Raw genomic sequence first — 20,971 nt, forward strand, 5'->3', positions numbered from 1 at the left:
AGCGTTCTTGACATTTGGATCTTTAAATATCGAACTTGATACTCTTTATATATTGTTTACTTGATTTGTTTATTATGTTTTATGTTGCCTATGACTTGAGAAAGGTAGCTTGGTGAATCTGAGAGCTCCAAACCTATAGTTTTTTCACCACTAAGCTATATGCTTAGCGATAGTTGTTTCTATCGTAGGGAATGTTCGAGAGGATGCATGAAGTTGGCCATTGGAGATGGAGTTTTTGAGAGCCTTAAGGAAGATCACATTTGCATATAGGCATCTATATTTTGTATAAACCTTGGGACTTGTACATGATCTATGTGTTGTACACTTACATGAAACTTTGAAGGCTAATTTGATCATGTCACCATGGATTGTAATATTAGTGTGGCTATATGTTTTGTTCTTTTTGGGGTGTATAAACCCAAGTCTTGTAATATACTAAAATTACTATTTGTTTTGAATGTTGTGTGAAGCATGAACCGACGAATTTTGGTACTTGAAAGTTGGTAATATTATTTTTATATCATTTTTAAGTGTGAGGATAATATATGCATGAAAATCTCGTAAGTTATTTGCTAAGATTATTTTGGAAGGGTTTCTCCGCCATAAGTTATAATTCTGCGCAATATCAATTTGACATCAAATAAATGTTTAAATGGACAGGATGCACATCTTTAACCATTTTTTTGAACCTAATCTCTCTACTAGATTATAATCAAAATTCCTATCGTTAATCTCTTTTAAATGTCGCAAGTATTAAATTAGATTTCTTATTTAAGTGGTAGTATCCTTTCGAAAGAGTCGCTGCATAACTGGTATCCAAAATACATGTGAATCACTCTAGATACATACAGTCTTGTGTGATTCGCATGTATCTGTGATACATACGAATCTTGTTCACCTCCCTCCCCAATCTCGCTCACTTCTCTAACTATGTTTTTGTATATAATAGCATAATATATATAATTAAATGTGTATATGGTATTGAAATATGTCTAATTATGTAATTTTTCATAATTTTAATAATGGTTAACTATTCTTTCCCTCTCCCTTCTCCTTTTCTCTCCCTTGAAAAACACGACCACTATGGCCATCGACAAAAAACTGTCAAAGAAAATTTCAAATTCAATGTTCTAATGATTAAAACTAAGCTAGCGTTTGGCCATAGATTTTCAAATATTTTTGGCAAATATTATTTGGGTGGAATTTCACCATGTGTTTGGCCATAGTATTTGAAAAACATATTTCACTTTTTTAGAAAATATGATTTATACCCATAAGTTTTAAAAACTATCAAAACTAACCATAGGTTTGTATTACAAGTCAATTGGATCTTCGTTGCAACAAATAACAAGTAGTGTTTATGACACTAGAGCAATATGGTAGTTCGGAGTGAGTACAATAAGCATCATTCCATACATCGTGAAGTAGACAAAGCACATGACTTTGTTATCCTGAACCGATTGTTCATCATTTTCATTGATCAATAAACATATCATCACTTTCATATTCACTGAATATTCCATCACTACTTGTGTTTACGTAAAAAATTATGTAATACAACACAAACAACTATTATAGATGATGTTTTTGTAAAAGATAAAAGTTTGGTGTAGAGTTTAAATATTCCTTTTTGGTTTGGTGCAGTGAGTTGAAGTTGATTTACACTAAAATAGTGCTGACACTAAATTTGGTGTTTGGGTTGGAGATGCCCTTAGACCATCTCCAACCCAACACCAAATTTTACACCAAATCCTATATTTGGTGTAAAATTTGGTGTTTTGAGCTCCAACCCACACCAATTTTTACATCAAATTTGGTGTGTGAATAGTGTTACACCAAATTTGATGTAACACTATTCATCACACCAATTCACTTTTTGAATATTTTAATATTATTTTATTATACAAACTTTTAATTAAACATTATATAAATTGTATGTTTTAATTAAATCTCTTGTATATTTAATTATTTTTTATGTAATATTTTTATAATATTAATTTTAGATATAAAATTTGGTTTTTTTATAAATTAATTTTTCTATATATGACTTTTTTTAAGAATTAAATTTATATTAATTCTACTATAAATTATAATTGGATATAACTACAATTAACCTTCACAAAAATTAAAAATGCAAACATATAAATTTTTAAACAAATAATACAATGTACTTAAAAACAAACCGAAAATAATAAATATTCAACAAAATAGTAATTGACATACATCAAAATTGAAATATAAAATACATAGTAATTTTAAAAAGAAGTGCAACATGATATATTAACTTCATGTATTATAATGCACAACATGATAATTGGGGATTAATGCGATCTTAATGCACCAATTCAAGATGCGTCGGAAGGTCCAACTCCGACCGTAGAAATGGCAATAGATGAAAATTATCAATTTCAATAATTTATAGCTCGATATAAAAAAATAAAGGACAAAGAAGCTCATTTTGAACTACTTAATGCATTAATAGAGCATTTATAGGAACATCGTAGTGATCTTGAAAGTTGAATATTTATGTAGAATTTAAAATAATTTTTTCAATTATGTAATGTTTATTTAATAGTATTTCATTAATGATTCACTTTTATTTGTATTATCCATTATTATGTATAATGTATAATATTTGCTAGCAATTTATAGTATTTAAAAAATTATGGTACAAAATAATTTTATATTAAACGATTATATAAGAAAATAATATGAATTATATATGGTGAATATTTTAGAAATAATTTGTTTTATGAAATAAGAAAATATAAATGAAAGAACATATGTTTTTTCCCTTAGTTTCTGCTCTCCTTGCTTTAACTAAATAACTATTTTTCACTTTTAAGTAGGACTCTAAGAGCTCTACCTTAGAATGAGTTAGATTTCCTGTGTTAACAAGAAGGAATGGTGGGACGCTAAATAAGAAATAATAATATAATAATGAAAAGAGAAAAAAGTATTATTTTTTTTTGTGTAAAATTTGATGCGGTTGAAATTGATTACACAAAAAATAATACTAATATTAAATTTAATATAAAATTTGATGTTTGGATTGGAGAAGCCAAGAAGGGTGAGTTTGAAGAATCATTACAAGAAACACGTGTCCTCTAAATGGTAGAGAGTAGTCAATATTCTTGTCCACCAAACCGCAGAAAGAAAGATAGTTTCACCAGAAACCTTAGCAATTACGAGACGCCACTTGTCCCATCACTACATCCTACTGGTCCCACCTACCCACGCACCACTATCAAAATAAATATCATCTTAAAATACGTATACACCGTGGCGGATTCAAAAAATTTGTATCAAGATGTTCGAAAAATTTTATGGTGGTTGAGGGACAAGTATGAGGTGGCATACAAAAGTTGTGTGAGGCCCCTTTTGTAATTTGACAAATGGATTTTTGTGTCCCATTTTCAGAAAAAAGGGCCAAAGTTCCTTCTCTCTTACTTTTTAACTTTTTCCCATTATTTAAACTTTTCAACTTCTTATTTTTTTACCATTATTTCAAATTTTACTAATTTCTTAACCTTTAAATAATTTAAAAGTATGAAATTTAGCCTAATTCATCATACTCCTAACATTTAGTATTATTTTTCTATCCTATATTAATTATCTAAATTACTAAAAATAATTATAAAAATTGTTTATCAATTAACAAAATTAAACTATAATTTTTTTTCATTACTCTAACAATTAATTGTTTTTGAAATTATAAACAAAATTTGTAAAATTGTAAAAAAAAGAACATAAAGAGTAAATTAATAAATATCATTTTTATTAATAATTTCTTAAAGAAAGTGTAAAAAAGAAAAATAACTAATACGAAAACAAAAGGAGTATAAACTTAATTTTTTTCTTCTCAATTATTTCATAATTTTCTAATTTCATAAACACTTAAATGTATCAAATATTCTCCAACAAGAAAATATAATAGAAAGACCATCAGTAATCTTGACAAATAATTACATAAGTTTTTATTACTATTTTCATGTAATCCAAATTCGAAAATCATCCATAAACTCCTACATACATACATACTTTAAAAATATTCTTTTATTATTATATTAACATGATAAGAATTGCAACTTATAGTGTTTGTTAAAAAATATAACCTTCTCACTAAGTTGCAATTCATCCAAAAAATATTATTAGTTGCAATTCTCATCATGTAATATAATAAAAAAAATATTTTATAGTTTGAATTTTGAGAGAAAAATAATAAATTAATAGAGAGAGTAAAATGAAAAAAATTCAATTAATTATATTTTGATTTTGTTGATTTACAAATAATTTTAAATAACTAATTATTTTTGTTCTTTAAATAATACAATTGATTTTGTATGAGGTTAAGAACACAAGTCTTAATTTAGCTTTTTTAAAATACGTAATTATTTTACTTTAAATATAAATTAATATTAATATATTTATTTATATTTGATTTTTAACAAATGAATATTATGAATTAAATTAAAAATAATAATAATAAAATTACTAATTTTAGGACATAACTATTGTTTATTGAAGAATTGGAGAATAATGCGAAAAAGAGATAATGAAATATTAATTTTAGGATATTATTATTTTTATTGTGTAATGAAATATATTTAATTTTTTACAAAATTACAAAGTACTCTACATAGAGGGGGTAAATAAAAGGTGGAGTGGAGGAGTGAGAAGAGAAATGAAAAAGTTATTTTGGGTAAATTACAATTTTGTTTATAATTTAAAAAATAATTAATTCAAATTATATTTTCTATATATTATTTATACAATATATATATATTTTTTTAAAATATTTTATGAAATTAAGACACGGGATTTTAAAATACTATTTTTTTGTAGTTTCACTTTCTTCAATTCCTTAAAATTTTTCCAAAAAAATAAATTTAAATTTTTCGACACACCAACTTTGGTTTTTTCTCAAATAAATGATGGCGCAAAAGATAATGTTGTTTCTCTATTAACTAGAGGTTTTGAGTATGAAAAATTCTTAGTAAACAATGTATTACTTCGAACAAAGCTCTACACGATGCAAATCTTAAATTATCGCGTTTTAATTCATATACCAAATTTCAAATAAAAAATAAAAAAACATCTTACAAAAATAAAATAAAATTATGTTAAGAGTTAACAAGTAGTAGAAAAAAATGCAAGAAAGTGTTTTGAAGAAAGAAAGAAAAAGTATAAAAAGAAAGAAGGTTAAAAATAGATGAGAAAAGGAAATGAAAGAAAGTGACATGTGGTCCCATAACATACACTTGGCAGCCAAACAACCCCTCACACAACTAACAATACTTGCACCTCGCGCAGGATAAATTTTTTCTGTTATGTTCAATTATTTTTAGTTTGAAAATTGCTACATATAACGGGTGTTCAGTTAATATATTTCAATGAATTATTAAATTTTTGTACATAAATAATAATATTGTCACAAAAGGCAATGAGTGTTTAAGCACCCATAAGTCACAACATAGATTCACTACTATATATATATGAAGATGAAATAACTAATACAGGTGTAACTAATTCTTGCATAAACTACTATATCAATTTACTCATAATTATTTTTTACATTATGAATATCTACATAATTAGGGGCAGAGCTAGGTGGAGGGTTTGTGGGTTCGGACGAACCTAGTATTTTTTTCGTAGATCTTATATTTGTATTAAAAATTAAATAAATATATATGTATATTAACTTGTGAACTCACTTACAAAATTGACTAACGGCTCAGTGATAAAGAAGGTTTCATGGAAACATTTTCCACGCTAGAGTTGCAAATTTGAACTCCACTATCATCAAAAGCTACTTTAAAAAAAAACAAAAGAGCAGGCTTTGCAATATTTTTTTCTTCTTAAAGAACTTTCAAATTTCTAATTCTTACTTTGCCTTTATGCACAACTCTAATCGGCTATCAAATAATCTCTTAATGAAAAGAAATAACTTATAATCACTTAAAATATTTAAAATTTGACTTAAATTACAAATTATAAAAGTCTTTATTTTTCATTAATTTTTTGTCAAGTTAAACATACCACATAAGGGCATCTCCAACCCTACCCTCTATTTTACTCTTCAAATATAGAGTTTTTTATTTTTTCAGACAATCAACTTCAACTCAATTATCTATTTTACTCTCTAAAAAAATCGTTTATCTCTCTTTTCAATATTACATTATTCTTTCTATTTCATTTTTATTTTCTTATTTCATAATGTGGTTGTCTTTCATTCTTTCTTTCTTTCAAATAACCGCTTTATATAATTTTCATGCCATATAAAAAAAAAAAAAATTTTAATTTTTTTTATTTAATTTAAAATTTTATTTTATTCTAAATTTTAAATAACATAAATTACAAATAAATATTACTATAATATACAAATTAGTGGAAATAAATTGCAACGAAGATTGTTGTGAATAAATTATTATGTTATGATTGTGTTGTTATCTCGTATTTAAATTATTTGTTATGTATTGTATTTTTAATTAAAAAATTTAACTTATCATTTTAATGATGTGCATTCATCGTAGTGGCAAATAATAATAACATCAAATTATAGAGTGACGAAAATAAAATTAAAATTAAAATATTATTAATTCGGAATGAAAATAGTATATATTAAATAATATATTTTTAAAAATATTATATTACATCTAAAAAGAATTATGTATATTAAAATATTTAATTAATGGTCTTATATAAAAATAATGTGTTAATTATAAAATAATTAAACAGTAAAATAAAGAATGTGAATAATAGCTCTTCAAATTTGAAAAATACTACAGTATTTACTTTTGTATAAGCGGAGAATAAAGAGTAAAATAAAGTTGGATCGGAGATGGTCAAATTGAGGTGGACGACTAATATTTTTCTTCCCCTAGGGAATCCCTATTGACTAGCTAAACATGCTTGCGCCACGTATTTTCCTCTTCCTTCATCCATACCACCCACGTGTTTCAGTCCTCATCCTACTCATCATTGCATTTTGATCTTTGGAACTCAACCAGCCGCTTCATCATAGTCACGTGGCACAAATCAATCATCCTATTCTATCCAACGGTTAATATTCATCGTAGAGTTGTTTAATATTCAACTCTCTCTACTTCCTCTCTCTTTTGGACCGAATTACGCAAAATATCTACTACTACTACTACTTCCATTATAATCTTCGCAATGCAGTTATCGTCTTCGCATTAAAATGATTGATAACGTTAAAGGTTTGCCGCCGGTAGCCGAAAAAGGTTGCCGGTTAACGGCGTTAGTGGATTCCGGCGGACTAGCAGAAGTAGATCTGAGTGAGAAGGAGCCAAATTTCACTCGTCGTAGGCGATTGAATGAACGTCGGTTGAAATCGTCGCCTGACCTACCGGAAAATTTCAATGTCTTCGCCGCTGATTACAGGCATTATAAGAAGAAAAAACCGGAAAACAGTACCGTAACTGATACTGATGATCAAGTTCAACTAGCGACATCTAGTGAAGTGAAAAAAGTAAGGGAGAGCTTGGTCACGTGCTGTTCACATGGATCGATATCGTTGATCGGCCGGAGAAGGGAAATGGAAGATGCGGTGGCGATTTATCCGAGTTTTTTCAGTGAAGGCAGCAGCAGGAAGTACGATTATTTTGGTGTTTACGACGGGCATGGAGGGTCACGTGTAGCGCACGCGTGCCGTGACTTTTTGCACCGTTTAGTGATACAGCAAGTTTCGGAAGGAGAAGATTATGATGGGAAGAGTATTAATTGGGAGAATGTTATGATGGAGAGTTTCCGTAAAATGGACGAAAAGGTGAACAAGGAAGGGGCGGAGATGGCGACGATAGGATCAACGGCGGTTGTAGCGGTGGTCGGAGAGGAGGAATTTGTTGTTGCGAACTGTGGAGATTCAAGAGCTGTGCTTTCACGTGCTGGAGTTGCAGTACCTTTGTCTATTGATCATAAGGTATACGTTTTTTAACTCCCTTTTATTATTTTTTGTTATTGCAATGTTCGAATCAATTTTCACAATGGTAGCAATTTCAGTCCATATTAATAAAATGAGTCCATTTTGCCTATGAAAAAATTACTGAAATACACGTCTTATGTTTCCTTATTTTCAATATTCTCTTCTATTTCTAAAATTCCTTATTTATCTCCTAATTTTAAATTATTTTATAATGTATCCGAGCTAGTTTTTAATATATTCGAGCTACATATTTTGTATTCGATTTATTTTATAATGTATTTGAGCTACATATTATGTATTCGGTTTATTTTACTTTTTCCGGGATTAATATAATTACAAACTAAACAGGAATAGATTTTAATTTCATATTAAAACTATGTGATTTCTAAAATTTATACTTTAATATTAATTTTCAAACTTAATTGAAAAACAGTTTTTTTTTTTGTTTTTGAAAAACAAAAAATATTTAGGGGCTGGTTGGAGGAAGGTGGGGGTGGGGTTCCTGGGGAGGGGGTAAATTTTATTTTTTTTGAAAAAACAGTTTTTTTTTTGTTTTTGAAAAACAAAAAAATTTAGGGATAGGTTGGTGGAAGGGGTGTGTGGGGCTGCCTGGGAAGGAGGTAAATTTTATTTTTTTTGAAAAAACTGATTTCTTTTTATTTTTGGAAAACAAAAAAATTAAGGGGTAAGTTGGTGGAAGGGGTGCGACCGTGCGAGGGAGGGGTAATTTTTTTTTTTTATGACAAGTCGTAACTATTCATTTGGTAATCTTATTATTCACTATTACTTGACTTGTTTTGTGAGCTTTAAAATTTGAAGCTAAATTGAGTTAGATTAAATTAATGAAAAATATTATAAGTTGTCATCCTTACTCATATCAATATGATGAAAAAATACGTTTTTAAATATTAGTCAAAATTTATGCCAGATGAAGTTAAACGTGACAAGGTGAACCTAACAAATTTAGCTTTTGCAGAATCAGAAAGAAAGGAAAATATTTCTGTCGTTCACACTATTCAAACAGATTTTACCAACAACTTAATGTTTTACTACTTTTCGTTTCAATTTATTAGTTTTATACTTTCCTTCTTTTGTCTATTTAATAAAGGATGTATCTTTTTTTTCAACTCTTTAATTCTACTTTTTCACATGGGCTCTATGTTTAATACCACAACATTAAAAATTATTTTGGTACATTTTATATAATATTTTTAGTATAAAATCGTGAGACTGAATTTTTTTTAATTTTGTGTCAATTCAAAATCAAACACATTACTAATATTTATAAAAGATTTGGCTGTGAATAATGTCAAAGGATTAGCCCTACTCAAACACCAACAAAGACAATTTATTTTACTTTATATTTTTTCATTGTAATGTATAACTTTCATAAGGTCCTATATAACCACGAGCCTGGCAACTTTGGTATACCTTTTATTTATTTAACATCCTTAGATATGACAGTTTGTATGCTGTTATTGCTATAATCTTAACTCGCCAAAGGTCTAATATTTTATCGGATGTTCATCATATTATTAAATTGACAACGAGTAATGATATGATCAGTGGTTGATGTAGCCTTTAGCACTGCGGGTGATATCAATGCTAAGACCATCAAATTGAAATCCCTAATTTGCGTGTAGGATAGGGATGAATTAACTTGGTACTTAACTTCTGTCGATCGACATTTTCTACATTTGATAGTGCCAAGTAGATGTCTTTGATTTTGAAATGGAATGCTTTCTGTTGACTGAGTTCCTGTATGGGCGCAGCCTGACAGACCTGATGAGCTGGATAGAATTGAAAATTCAGGTGGGAAAGTCATAAATTGGAATGGACAAAGAGTCTTAGGAGTTCTTGCTACTTCAAGATCCATAGGTACGTCGAAGACTCAGCTTACTGCACTAGCAGGTCTTTTCTTAATTCTCATCTTTGTAGAGGCTTCCACAGAAATGAAGAACAAACTTACTGTTTGTGGAAGAGCTGATCAGAGCACTTTGGCAAATTAATAGTAAATCATGCTTTTTATGATACAGTTATTGATCGATGCAGGTGATATGTACCTCAAACCATATGTCATTCCAGATCCTGAAGTCTTGGTTAGCCAAAGAAGTGATGAAGATGAATTCTTATTACTTGCAAGTGATGGTCTATGGGATGTCATTCCAAATGATGTTGCGTGTGACGTTACAAGAAGATGCTTGAATGGTCAAACGTTCAGGAGGTGTGACCAACAAACCAAATCCCATAAGAGAGATGATCAGTCAAGTGAAGGTGTCAAAGAAAGTCTCGCAGCACGAGCAGCTTCCTTCCTTGCAGAGTTGGCAATTGCTCGGGGTAGTAGGGATAACATCAGTGTAATTGTCGTCGATTTGAATAGATCTGTATGTTCATCCACTGACTGAGCATAGTTAAGCTTCCCATACAAATGATAGGCAAACAATTTTATGGATGTCCACCAGGTTAGCAATGTGAAGGGATCTTTCCTTTTGATTGCCTGCAGCAATACCATTACTTGCCTTCCTTGCTTGTTTGCGTAATTCTCCCCTTTTCTTTGTAAAGCTTATGGTTTATTTATAGACTATTATTGGCCTTGGTCATTCACATTTGAATGAGATTTCTAACAGATTAGTTGGGAGAAAAAGTCTCCACAGGTTAGTTGCTGCAATGGAAGTCATTTGTGAGACGGTGGCTTTGAAGTTTTCAACCTCCACCACCACTTTTTTTACTAACCCGATTGACGGACGATTCATAATTTTTTCAACACTTTTGTTTCAATTTTGCTTTCGTCTTTGTATTATTTCAACGTCTAGACTCCTGTTATCACCAATAATGAAATATGAAAATCATCGCCGCATTCAATCAATCAGCAATATAAATTTTCAGTTTATCGTAGAAACATATTTCGACATAGGGATATTCACTAAAGTTTCCAAGCATTTATCAGAAAGAGTAAAACTATATGCCAATGCGTGTCATAACATATTTTATTCAAGTCTCATTCAACAAGTTAACAGTAGATATAGCAGTACTGAAACCTGCATATTACATGTTAATGTCTTCAATATCAAATACCAATACAAACCACACAGATAAATAGCCGCATCTACATTTCCTGCTGCCTACGCGTGTGACAAGTGGGAAGGATATCAACCAGTTTACTAGAGCAGCAAGGAAAAGAAATGGGTAATAATTTCATAGATAATGCAACAACTTAAATCTTGACTCCTGCAGAACGTGGGCCATCACCGAGACCGCTCACCTCCCTCCTTAAAAAGCATGGCAATGCGAAAGCAGCTTCATGCATCTGTTAAAAGAACAAGATACTCTGTCACAAGAAAAATGACAGCTTTTCTTGGTTGAATTGAAGTGCAGCTGTTGGACTTCAAATTCCAAGTATTTGATGTATGCCGGTGGATGCAATGGAACAGAGACAAGGAAGCTTAAAACTCAAAATTGTTACCCTATACCAGCTAGCAAGGTAAAAAAAAAAATAGTTCAAATGGTAGAAAAGGCCCTCTTATCAAATGGCAGATGATAGGCTTGTATAGTTTGTCTTGGTACATTTGAAACACCCATAATATCAAATTGTATCCAAAACTTAACATCTTATCCCAAATTATGGTACAAAACTCGAAGATAAGTAAATATCGATGCATACCACACGCGCAGTCAATACAGCATAAACAAAATCAAAGAATGTTTATTGGTGATGTTATGAGTAGCAAATATGAAATTGCTTACTAGTAGAACAAGTTACCTCAGAATTGTAGAACTTAAGTTCCCGCTGATGCTGAAGAGCGCCATCTAACTTCTCAATAGGATTAACAGGGTGCTTAAAATCAACAGATGGTCCCTCAGTTGAGCACAGAAGAAACCCAATAACGCCACTGCATAATACGTAAAGCAACAATCCTCAATAACAATTAAGTGGAAGCATGTTTGACAATTCCTCTTTAACCTTCAACCGTACAACTAACGAAAAACAAATAAATAAAATGGCTACATTAACTTGCAAGGCTTTTGCTGTTAATTCCTAAATTATACCTAGGATATGTAGGAACACTGGCCCATGCATAATGAACAGAACTAAATGTTTCACGGCAGATAGAGATCATATCCTGAATAAGATGAGTATGAAGCCACATGCTCTCTGCCATGTTGCAAAGTACACCGCCAGGCCTTAATGCCCTGGCTATCATTGCAAAGAATGGTCTTTCCACAAGCTCTATCGCAGGACCTGTAATGAAAGACATTTGAGAACAATTAAATTAAAGCTCATTGGATTGAAAAATTACTAGATGCTGCAAAACCCATCTTTTAGGAGTGTCAGGTACAAAACCAAAAAACCAAAACTATTCCTACTCCAAACAAGAGAAAATACTATACAGTCAATATATACACTGGCCAAGAACATCCAACAGAAACAGGAAAAATCAAACAAAAGAAGTGATGTGCTCTACAACAAAAGACACAGATATCTACCCAGAAATGCATGCAGTTTTTCAATCCTTGAAAATCAGTGAATTATAGGCTCTATCTTCAACAAACAAAATCTGCCCTATTTGGACAGGGGATTGCCTCACTGTGGATGGCAGGATGCTGTATGGAAAGTCGATAAATGACTTTTAAGTTGCTAAAACTTTTTAAAAGCAAAGGTTCGTAAAATTAAAAGATGCATCTGACTTACCTACAGGATCTGATGAATCAACTATGATAGCATCATACTTCCCTTCAGGTGTGTTCTTCAGAAACTCAACAGCTGTCAAAAATCAGTCAGAAAGCCATATACAGCTTTATCTCAAAAAAAAGTCATATACAGCTCAACTAAACATGGAAACTAAATTTCAGTTATAAGAAAAGCATTGTGTCCTGCTTTTTAGTTTTAATTATACAATGAGCCATTCCCACCATATTGAGGCAAAACATTGGGTGCCAGAATAACCAAAATGATACTCTGAGAGTTGTATCTTTACCCTAGGCTTCTCAGCCTCCCATTCTCCTAATAACTAAAAATCAAAGAGTAGAAAAAATATTTTTGAATTGATGCGAAGACTCATACTAATAAGATCAAGCGACACATGAAAGTGTTCATACCATCACCAACATGAAGATTGACACGAAGATCCTCAAAGCCAATAGCCAAATCTGGGAAATACTTTTTACTGACCTGCAACACAAGAAAATACAACATATTTAAAATGAAACTCAACAAAAGCACCAATTCATGTATCTTGGATCTATTACTCACATCTATAACCATTTTATCAATCTCACAAATATCAATCTGCTCCACAGAGCTGTGTCGAGAAATTTCCCTTAGAACTCCACCATCACCACCCCCAACAACCAGAACCTGCATTTGTAGGTCAAAATGGATTAGACAGAGAACAAATGAATGGTAAAACTGAGAAGGAAAAAAACCCAAGCCAAAACAGATTAATATAAAAGATGAGGAATTCAAACAATAAAGTCCAATAAAGACGTATAATATATATATATATACACACATAGGCTCATCATATCTTCATAATGAGCTTATCATAGACTCAAATCTTTCTAATTTTGTCTTGGATGCCCAGGCAAAGAATAAAATCAATGTTATGAAAAGAATTGAAGAAAAAAATAAAGAACCTAGTGTTGGTTAACTCTTTTTCTCTCCCTTGTTACAAATGAGAAAACCCACACTCCCACAGCAGCTGTGAAAACCAGCAACATTTCAGACTAGGCCTTTTGAGCAATTAATTAAATTGATCAACTATCACCTATATCAGATTCCATCTAAAAACACGCAGACAGAGATAACAAGCAGGTAGTGACACCATTCTAGTGATTATTTACAACGCGTATTTGAAGTTCAAAATCTGCAGATAAAACTGAAAACTGGTAAACTACTGCTGACAAGTGATAAAAACCCATAAATCAATGAAGACTTGGTACTTTAACAGATGCTTAACAAGTAAAGAAACTGGTAGATGAAAATTTTAGTTCCACCAATATCCACACACATCAAATTCTCATCCACTACAAACGGGTTCTGCAGAAAGAATAGCCAAATACTTAAATGATTGAGCTTCCTCTGTGTATGTCCTTCAAAACTAGGACATTTCTTAGTTTCAAGTTCAAAGTAATTACATGTAATCATCTTAGAAGAGATACTGCTTAATGCAGTCCACCAAGTTTTCAAAGGTAATCCTCCTAGTTCCTAATGTACTTCCACTAAATAATTATTCAGATTCCTTCATGCCATAGACCTATCAGGGGCTTTAATCTTAACATTAGGTGATTCACATTTTTCGGTACACCCACAATATTGAATTCATGAAAAGAAAATTGACAAAAATAAATTTGTGTGCCTGTCCTGCTTCATCTCCCTCTATTAATAGCAACATAGTCAAATACCTTCCATTCAACCAGTCCAGATATTGATGTCCTTGTATGTGGAAATGATAGTAACATACAGCAAACAGAGCATAAGAAAGGAGTTGTAAACAAAGAAATTCTCTTAAGATACAAATTCTTTCTTGACCCATTGGGCTTAATGCAAAGAGAAATTAGGATTCCTCCCGAAGCAGTAGCACATGAATTTGTCAGATACCATAGAAACTAATGAGTTGCTGATAAAGGTATAATTCTACCAGAAAATCTATATGAGCCTTTAGAGCAACAGGACTTAGAAAGCTACCACCATGTTAATCATCAAATTACCAAGAGAATGATGTATCAGTCCACACAACAACCAAGGGTGTGGCCTATTGATTCGTAAAGTGGGTACCGACCAAGGTAAAAATCCCAACAGAGACTAAACACTAAGAGATTCTACCAAACAAAATTACCCCGATACCTATGTAGGCAGGAAGAAGAGGTAGCTGATAGAGTAGTCCAAGTGTGCACAAGCCAACTCAAACATCAACCATTACTAAGAGCATGTTTGGCCTAGTGGTTGGGAGGCTAAAAATATTTTTTTGAGAAAAAGACAATTTTTGAAAGTTAAAATGTTTGGTCAACCAGTAAAACTGTTTTTAGATATAAGTAAAAGCGGTTTTTATGTGGTTGGAAAGAAGCAAAAAATTTCTACTTCTAAAAAAAAGCAAAAAAGAAAATCATTTTTTGAAACAAGAGTACCCCTACCATTTATACATATTACCAATATATCCCTTGTTAATTAATTAGCATATCACATAAATTTGGTTAAGTTCCATTTAAAAAATTTATTCTTAAATTTTACACAATAAATTCTTTATTTTATTATACGTTTTATATATTATTATTTTATGTTTTAATTTGTAGAATAATTATTTAATTTATTTGGCTTAATATTTTTAATTATATTTAAATCATTATGTTAATATTATATCAATAACTAATATTTTCTTCGATTTAGCTACATATAATATTGAAGAAAATTTGCAATGTGTACTTTTTAGTTAAATAATTAAAAATTTTATAACAGATATTTGAAATAATTTCTCTCTATAAAATAAAGTTAATATTAAAAGTGCATTGATGTCTGCCTTTTTTGTAATTTGACTCTCAAAAATACTTTTTAAAATAGATTAACCAAACACAATTTGCTTATCAAAATCACTTTTCAAATGAATTAGCCACACACGTTGTTTTTTTAAATGCACTTCTGAAAGCTATTTTCATAAAAATGCTTCTAAAAATAAGCAATTTTTAGCCGCTTGACAAATACGCTCCAACAAAGAAATGATTTATCAGTCCACACATGCAAACTTCAAAAGGTTGGGGGAGAAGTGGACCATCCATGATGATGAAATCTTAAAGGGTGAGTGTTTGGTTGGTTCCATCACATAGTTTTATCTTTTCTTGATTGACTTACATATAAAAATCCAGGTCTCAGCTTGTCACACGCACACACACACAATGCACACACACAAACACATATCAATCCAGTCCTCAAGCACATAAGATTCACTCTCTTCCAGTATATTCTGATTCCAAAACAAGAAAGCAAATCCGAAAACCTTTGTTGATCATTGGGAGTGAAACAAAGGGAGAAAAATCTGTAAAGCCAAATTTTTACATGGTTACCTTCTTAGGAGATTTGATTGAACAAAGAGGAAGATGAGCTATCATCTCCTGATAGGCACATTCATCTTTCTCGGTCAACTGAACAATGCCATCTAGCACTAGAACTTTTCCATAGGATGCAGACTGCAAGTACGAATACACATTTAAGGCAGATGATAAAAGAGCTTGAGAGAAATTTAATAGCTAGAATTTAAAGCACAAAACTACGATAGAACAAGATGCTGAACCTCAAAAACCAAAACCTCCTGGAATTCTGACTTTCCCTTGAATAAAACCTTTTCTACTTTCAGGGAATGTGCTTCTCCTGTAAAAAGACGCAATGAAGAAAAAACTACTCTTAGTAAACATTCATGAAAAAGGGTATAAGAGAAAGGACATCGTTGAGTACTTCAATATCGAATAGGAGTGATACACTTGGAAATAGAAGTCAAACTTTATGCATTAACTTGGGTTTAAACTAGCAAACCAAATTATAGGAATTTGTTACAGCATAAAGCTCAATTTTTCTCCTACTTCTACCAGAAGCATCATTTTGTGCTACTTTAACACACATACTGGAAATACAGGGCTCAAGAAAACAAGCGCACAAGCCGAGCCACTCACCCTAAAATTCGACAATTCCCTTTGCAATAGGACACAAGTATCATCTCCTAAATCTAGTATAACTAACTAATGCAGTTGCAGCTGACATAAGCTCTTCTGTTTTACACAACTAAGAAGAAGAAAAACTCCTACTGTCCCAATCATCTCCAAAAAAAAACTATTTTTGACATATGATGGAGTCTACAAAATCACTAAGATCTTCTAAAGTGTTGAGATTAAGACAATAACAAAAAGATAATGATTTCGTGTTCTCATCAACTTTTCTGAAAATATTTAGTTTAACACTGCTAACAGAAAATGTAAGTTAAAAATTAATCAACTTTTGACTACTGTTTGGAGCAAATTACAAGTATCAGCCCTGGGTAAATCCTTCCTAGAGAGAGAGGGGTTGTTTCAGATAGAGCCTCGGTTAATAGTAAAATATAATAAAGGAACAAGCAAATTCTAACCTGGCCACATTGGATTGTTGAAGTACAGTACCTTCTCTTTTCCATCTGCAATTGAAGGAACAACAACAAACAGGTCAACAATAACATCTAAACCCTGAACACAACTGGCAATTATTAATTTCGTTTAATTACCAAATGATGAGGGAGGTTGAGAGAACCATCCTGAAACAACAGTGGAGTGACAATTGGCTTCAAGTTCAGGATCATATACCCTAGCCTTCAAGCAACATTTAGGAATAACAACCTTATTTGAACCATTAACACCATTATTCTCCTTCCCATCCATAGTCCTCCGGTTGTCCAAACCTCTTCCTTCTTCGAGCTCCGTAAATTATTATCTTATTGGAATCCAGCCTCCAACAACCTCACGATATCCTACAATCATGTTCAACAAGAACACAAAGGAATTATAGAATACAATTATCTCTTAATTCAACAATTAGAACCAAAAGAAAGAGTACTCACTTTAGGCAAAAATTGAAACTCCACTGAAAGATTAGAACTAAACGAAGTATTAATAAGCAAATGGAACCCAAATCAAACACTTTTTAACTGGGAACTCCACTCTTACTTAACCAAAATACAATAAAAGCAGCGTTGAATTAACGCAGAACCAACACTTAGCAAAAAAATTCAAAAAGAAGAAGGAATCCGAGAGAGAGAGAGAGAAAAAAAACGTTACAGGAAAAGCTTTGGTTTGGACGAATCAATGGCGTTAGCGCTTCCGAATTAGGTCTTTATATTACATTAAATTATTGATTTTAATAAGTCGAAATTTTAGAAATCACATAGTTTTAATATAAAATTACAATCTTGTAATTACATTAATCCCTAAAAAAGTAAAATAAATTGGATACATAATATATAACTCGGATACATTATAAAATAACCGGATACATAATACGTAGCTCGGATACATTAAAAAATAATTTAGAATTAGGAGAGAAATAAGGAATTTTAGAGGTTTTTAGAAATAGAAGAAAATATTAGAAATAAGGAAAACATAAAACGTGTATTTTGGTAATTTTTCCTAAATTTAAAATAGGACTTTAACATTTATTTTTTCTAATTACAATAGGAAGCTTATTTTTTAAAATTATTTTTTCAAAAAGAAAATTTTCAATCATTTTAATCAAGCAAACATATGAAAATTATAAAACATTTTTCTTTATGTCAAACACACTCTTAATTATTTGTTTTTTAAAAAGTATTTATTATACTATTTTAATATTAAAATTTAAAATATTATTAGTAAAATAAAACAAAGCGATGGCGTACTAAAATAAGTAAAGAGAATTATTTTTGTTATTATTATACAATTCCAATATTAATATTTAAAATTTTAAATTATTATTAATAAATTAATTTAGTAAAATAAAACCGAGCAGAGAGTAGTTAACTGAAATTTCTAGATTTCGTCCCAAGATAGGAAAAGAACGTTTGGTAGGAACACACTCTTAATTATTTATTTTAAATAAATAAATTTTAAAAAATATTTATTTATTATACTATTTAAAATATTGTTAGTAAAATAAAACAGAGCAAGGGAGTAGTAAAATAAGTAAAGAGAATTGTTTTTGTTATTATTATACTGTTCCAATATTAATATTTAAACTTTTAGATATTATTAATAAATTAATTTACCCCTCCGCCCCCCACCCCACCCCCTCCCCAAAAAAAATGAGGTTTCCGATTCTTTTTTCAATCTCCACGTGTGATAAAAATATGGGACAGATCATCCAGTCTCAACACCAATGTAGAAATAATATAATATTATTCAAGCTAAAACCCCGTCGAATCAAATTAAAATATAATCAAAACAAATTTTATTTTAATACAATATAAACAGAAGCCGTACGTCATGCCATAATCAAAACATTATAATCGATGGCAACTGAATGATTATACTATATTTTATTAGATTATGTCAGCTTTTTTATTTGAAAGATTCTTAAGAAAGAAACCTAATTTCTTATATTTGCGTTTTTCTTTTATTGACTAAGCATTTGTTTTTCGTATATCATTTTATATCGAGTAAAGAAATATTAATATATCCATTTTCATAGATTTTTTCATATTTCTTAAAGGACATCAATTTCAAATTGATCCATGAAGTAAGTTTGAATGTTTGTTCCATTTTTATGATAACGGTTGGTGTAATATATTTGGGTATGGGACCTTGTAACAACACAATAAACCTATACTTAATAGTTAGGTCCTTGGTAGGTGAATTTAGAGGGTACTGAGGGAGTTTATTTGAACATGTGAATATTTTTTTAATATATATATATATAGGTTTTGAACTTGTTACACATAAGATTAGATGTTGATTTAGTAGTTGAGGTGGTTTAAAATTTGAAAAAAATTATCTAAATATATTTCTTAATTATTTTATTATAATCTTTGAAAATTTCTACTATTTAAAAAAACTACAAAAATCACTATTTTCATATTTCACTCTCCTATTATCGGATACAAATACATCCCTCAAACTCTACATACACATTGCTTAACTTCCCCAAAATCATGCTTTACTTCATCAATTTAAATTCTAAAAAAAAGTAGAAGAATTTCTTCATCATCTTTTTTATTTTCATTGCGATAATAAGCTTTAAATATTCTTCTTGGTGAAGATGGTAAAGGTATTGGCAAGGAGAATTGGGATCAAGAAAGATGATGATTTGCGATATGAATTGAGGGATACCCAATTGTACATGTCGCCGGAGATGGTCATCGGCGGCGAACAGGTTGCTTGGGTGTGTGGTGGCTGAGATGTTTGCTGGAGTTCCTCCTTATAGTTTCTCCAATGATACAAAACTGTTAATTGTGTGTTTATATTTCATATTACAACTTTGTTTGAATGCAACGTATCTGGTATAAATGTCATTGTATGAGATACATAACTATGTCAATGTTCATTATATTTTAGTACCCGATACATACAGTACCCACATTTATATATCAGATATATAACTAAACACATCTAATACAAAGTTGACACAATACATATGGTAATGTATCAAAATTCATTTAGCAGATTTTTATTAAGTGTGTTTAATAATGTATCGAAATTACCGTCTATGATGTATCTGAAGTCTATTTTTTCCTCAATCGCCAAGTCAGCTGCAAGTGCTGATTTCATATTCACAAACGAAATATTTTCTCCAACAATGATTTCATCACTTATGTATCATTCATACTTTACTTCAGATTTCTGAATGTCTCAGCAAAATAGATATATTTATGATGTATCTTCTTTAAATTTGCGAGAATTTTAAATCAAAGTTTGAACAATTTTGATTTGATACGAAATTTAAGAAAATAAAGAAGACTTTTCAATCTTATGATCTTAAATTAAAATTATGTCAAATGTATCAAAATGTTTTTTTTATCTTTTAACTTTAAATATGGCACACAAAAATATAAAATTAAAGGATCACCAAAAAAGAAAATAAGTATTTTTGTAAAGACTAAAAGAAAAGAAGATAATTCTTTTTTAGATGAAAAAATATTAATATATTGAACGTAACAAATAAAAAATGAGAATATATTGTTGAAATTATAGACAAAACAGAATCAGATTCATAATTAAGGAATAATTACACCGCTGCGTAATGCATCTCTTTATTTTGTTAATCATATTTATGGTTATCCGGGTCATGTGGAATGACCCACACGTTTTTTAAAAGAAAAAAGAGAGACTTTCCTAGTTTCAAAATTTTGAAAAATACAAAATAGTTCATTTATATATAATATTATTTGCTCGGATTAGAAACAAAAATTAATCTTCTTGTGTTTGATACTCTCGACTCAAATATTTAAAAATCTTCCGTGTCTGTTTTCAAGTACACCACATAAATAAGTTAATTATTTAAGATATGTCGCATCATTTAATTATATACATTAATCTCAATTGAAA

The 20,971-nt window shown here is 30.3% G+C and overlaps 2 protein-coding genes across 3 annotated transcripts; one reads left to right on the plus strand and one right to left on the minus strand.

Annotated features, from left to right (window-relative positions):
- The first annotated feature begins 7,103 nt into the window (after positions 1-7,103).
- On the plus strand, positions 7,104-10,549 carry LOC102582408 (probable protein phosphatase 2C 51). Its single transcript, XM_006350506.2, has 3 exons — positions 7,104-7,942; positions 9,718-9,823; positions 9,998-10,549. The coding sequence occupies exons 1-3, from the start codon at positions 7,202-7,204 to the stop codon at positions 10,348-10,350; spliced, it is 1,200 nt and encodes a 399-aa protein (XP_006350568.1). The 5' UTR covers positions 7,104-7,201; the 3' UTR covers positions 10,351-10,549.
- Positions 10,550-10,904: 355 nt separating this feature from the next.
- On the minus strand, positions 10,905-17,767 carry LOC102582757 (spermine synthase). Of its 2 annotated transcripts, none has more exons than XM_006350507.2 (11): positions 17,518-17,766; positions 17,185-17,427; positions 17,053-17,097; positions 16,228-16,304; positions 16,001-16,123; positions 13,197-13,301; positions 13,043-13,115; positions 12,636-12,707; positions 11,993-12,185; positions 11,706-11,835; positions 10,905-11,252 (listed from the first exon to the last, which is right to left on the minus strand). In XM_006350507.2, the coding sequence occupies exons 2-11, from the start codon at positions 17,336-17,338 to the stop codon at positions 11,160-11,162; spliced, it is 1,065 nt and encodes a 354-aa protein (XP_006350569.1). In that variant the 5' UTR covers positions 17,339-17,427; positions 17,518-17,766; the 3' UTR covers positions 10,905-11,159. The 2 variants fall into 2 exon arrangements, with proteins under 2 accessions (XP_006350569.1, XP_015165629.1); XM_015310143.1 differs by lacking the exon at positions 10,905-11,252 and adding an exon at positions 11,278-11,418 and having other exon boundaries at positions 17,518-17,767.
- Between the last annotated feature and the right edge of the window lie 3,204 nt (positions 17,768-20,971).

The sequence above is a fragment of the Solanum tuberosum genome, unplaced genomic scaffold (genome assembly GCF_000226075.1).
Source record: "Solanum tuberosum cultivar DM 1-3 516 R44 unplaced genomic scaffold, SolTub_3.0 scf00126, whole genome shotgun sequence".
Taxonomy (NCBI): Eukaryota; Viridiplantae; Streptophyta; class Magnoliopsida; order Solanales; family Solanaceae; genus Solanum; species Solanum tuberosum.

Excerpts from the sequence above, each read along its gene's own strand:
- LOC102582408 (XM_006350506.2), top strand. The coding sequence starts at position 7,202 with ATGATTGATAACGTTAAAGGTTTGCCGCCGGTAGCCGAAAAAGGTTGC. Across the intron at positions 7,943-9,717 it reads CTTTGTCTATTGATCATAAG|CCTGACAGACCTGATGAGCT; the intron begins GTATACGTTTTT and ends GTATGGGCGCAG. Across the intron at positions 9,824-9,997 it reads TGCTACTTCAAGATCCATAG|GTGATATGTACCTCAAACCA; the intron begins GTACGTCGAAGA and ends TGATCGATGCAG.
- LOC102582757 (XM_006350507.2), bottom strand. The coding sequence starts at position 17,338 with ATGGATGGGAAGGAGAATAATGGTGTTAATGGTTCAAATAAGGTTGTT. Across the intron at positions 11,836-11,992 it reads AGTGTTCCTACATATCCTAG|TGGCGTTATTGGGTTTCTTC; the intron begins GTATAATTTAGG and ends CGTATTATGCAG. Across the intron at positions 11,253-11,705 it reads TTAAGTTCTACAATTCTGAG|ATGCATGAAGCTGCTTTCGC; the intron begins GTAACTTGTTCT and ends TTCTTTTAACAG.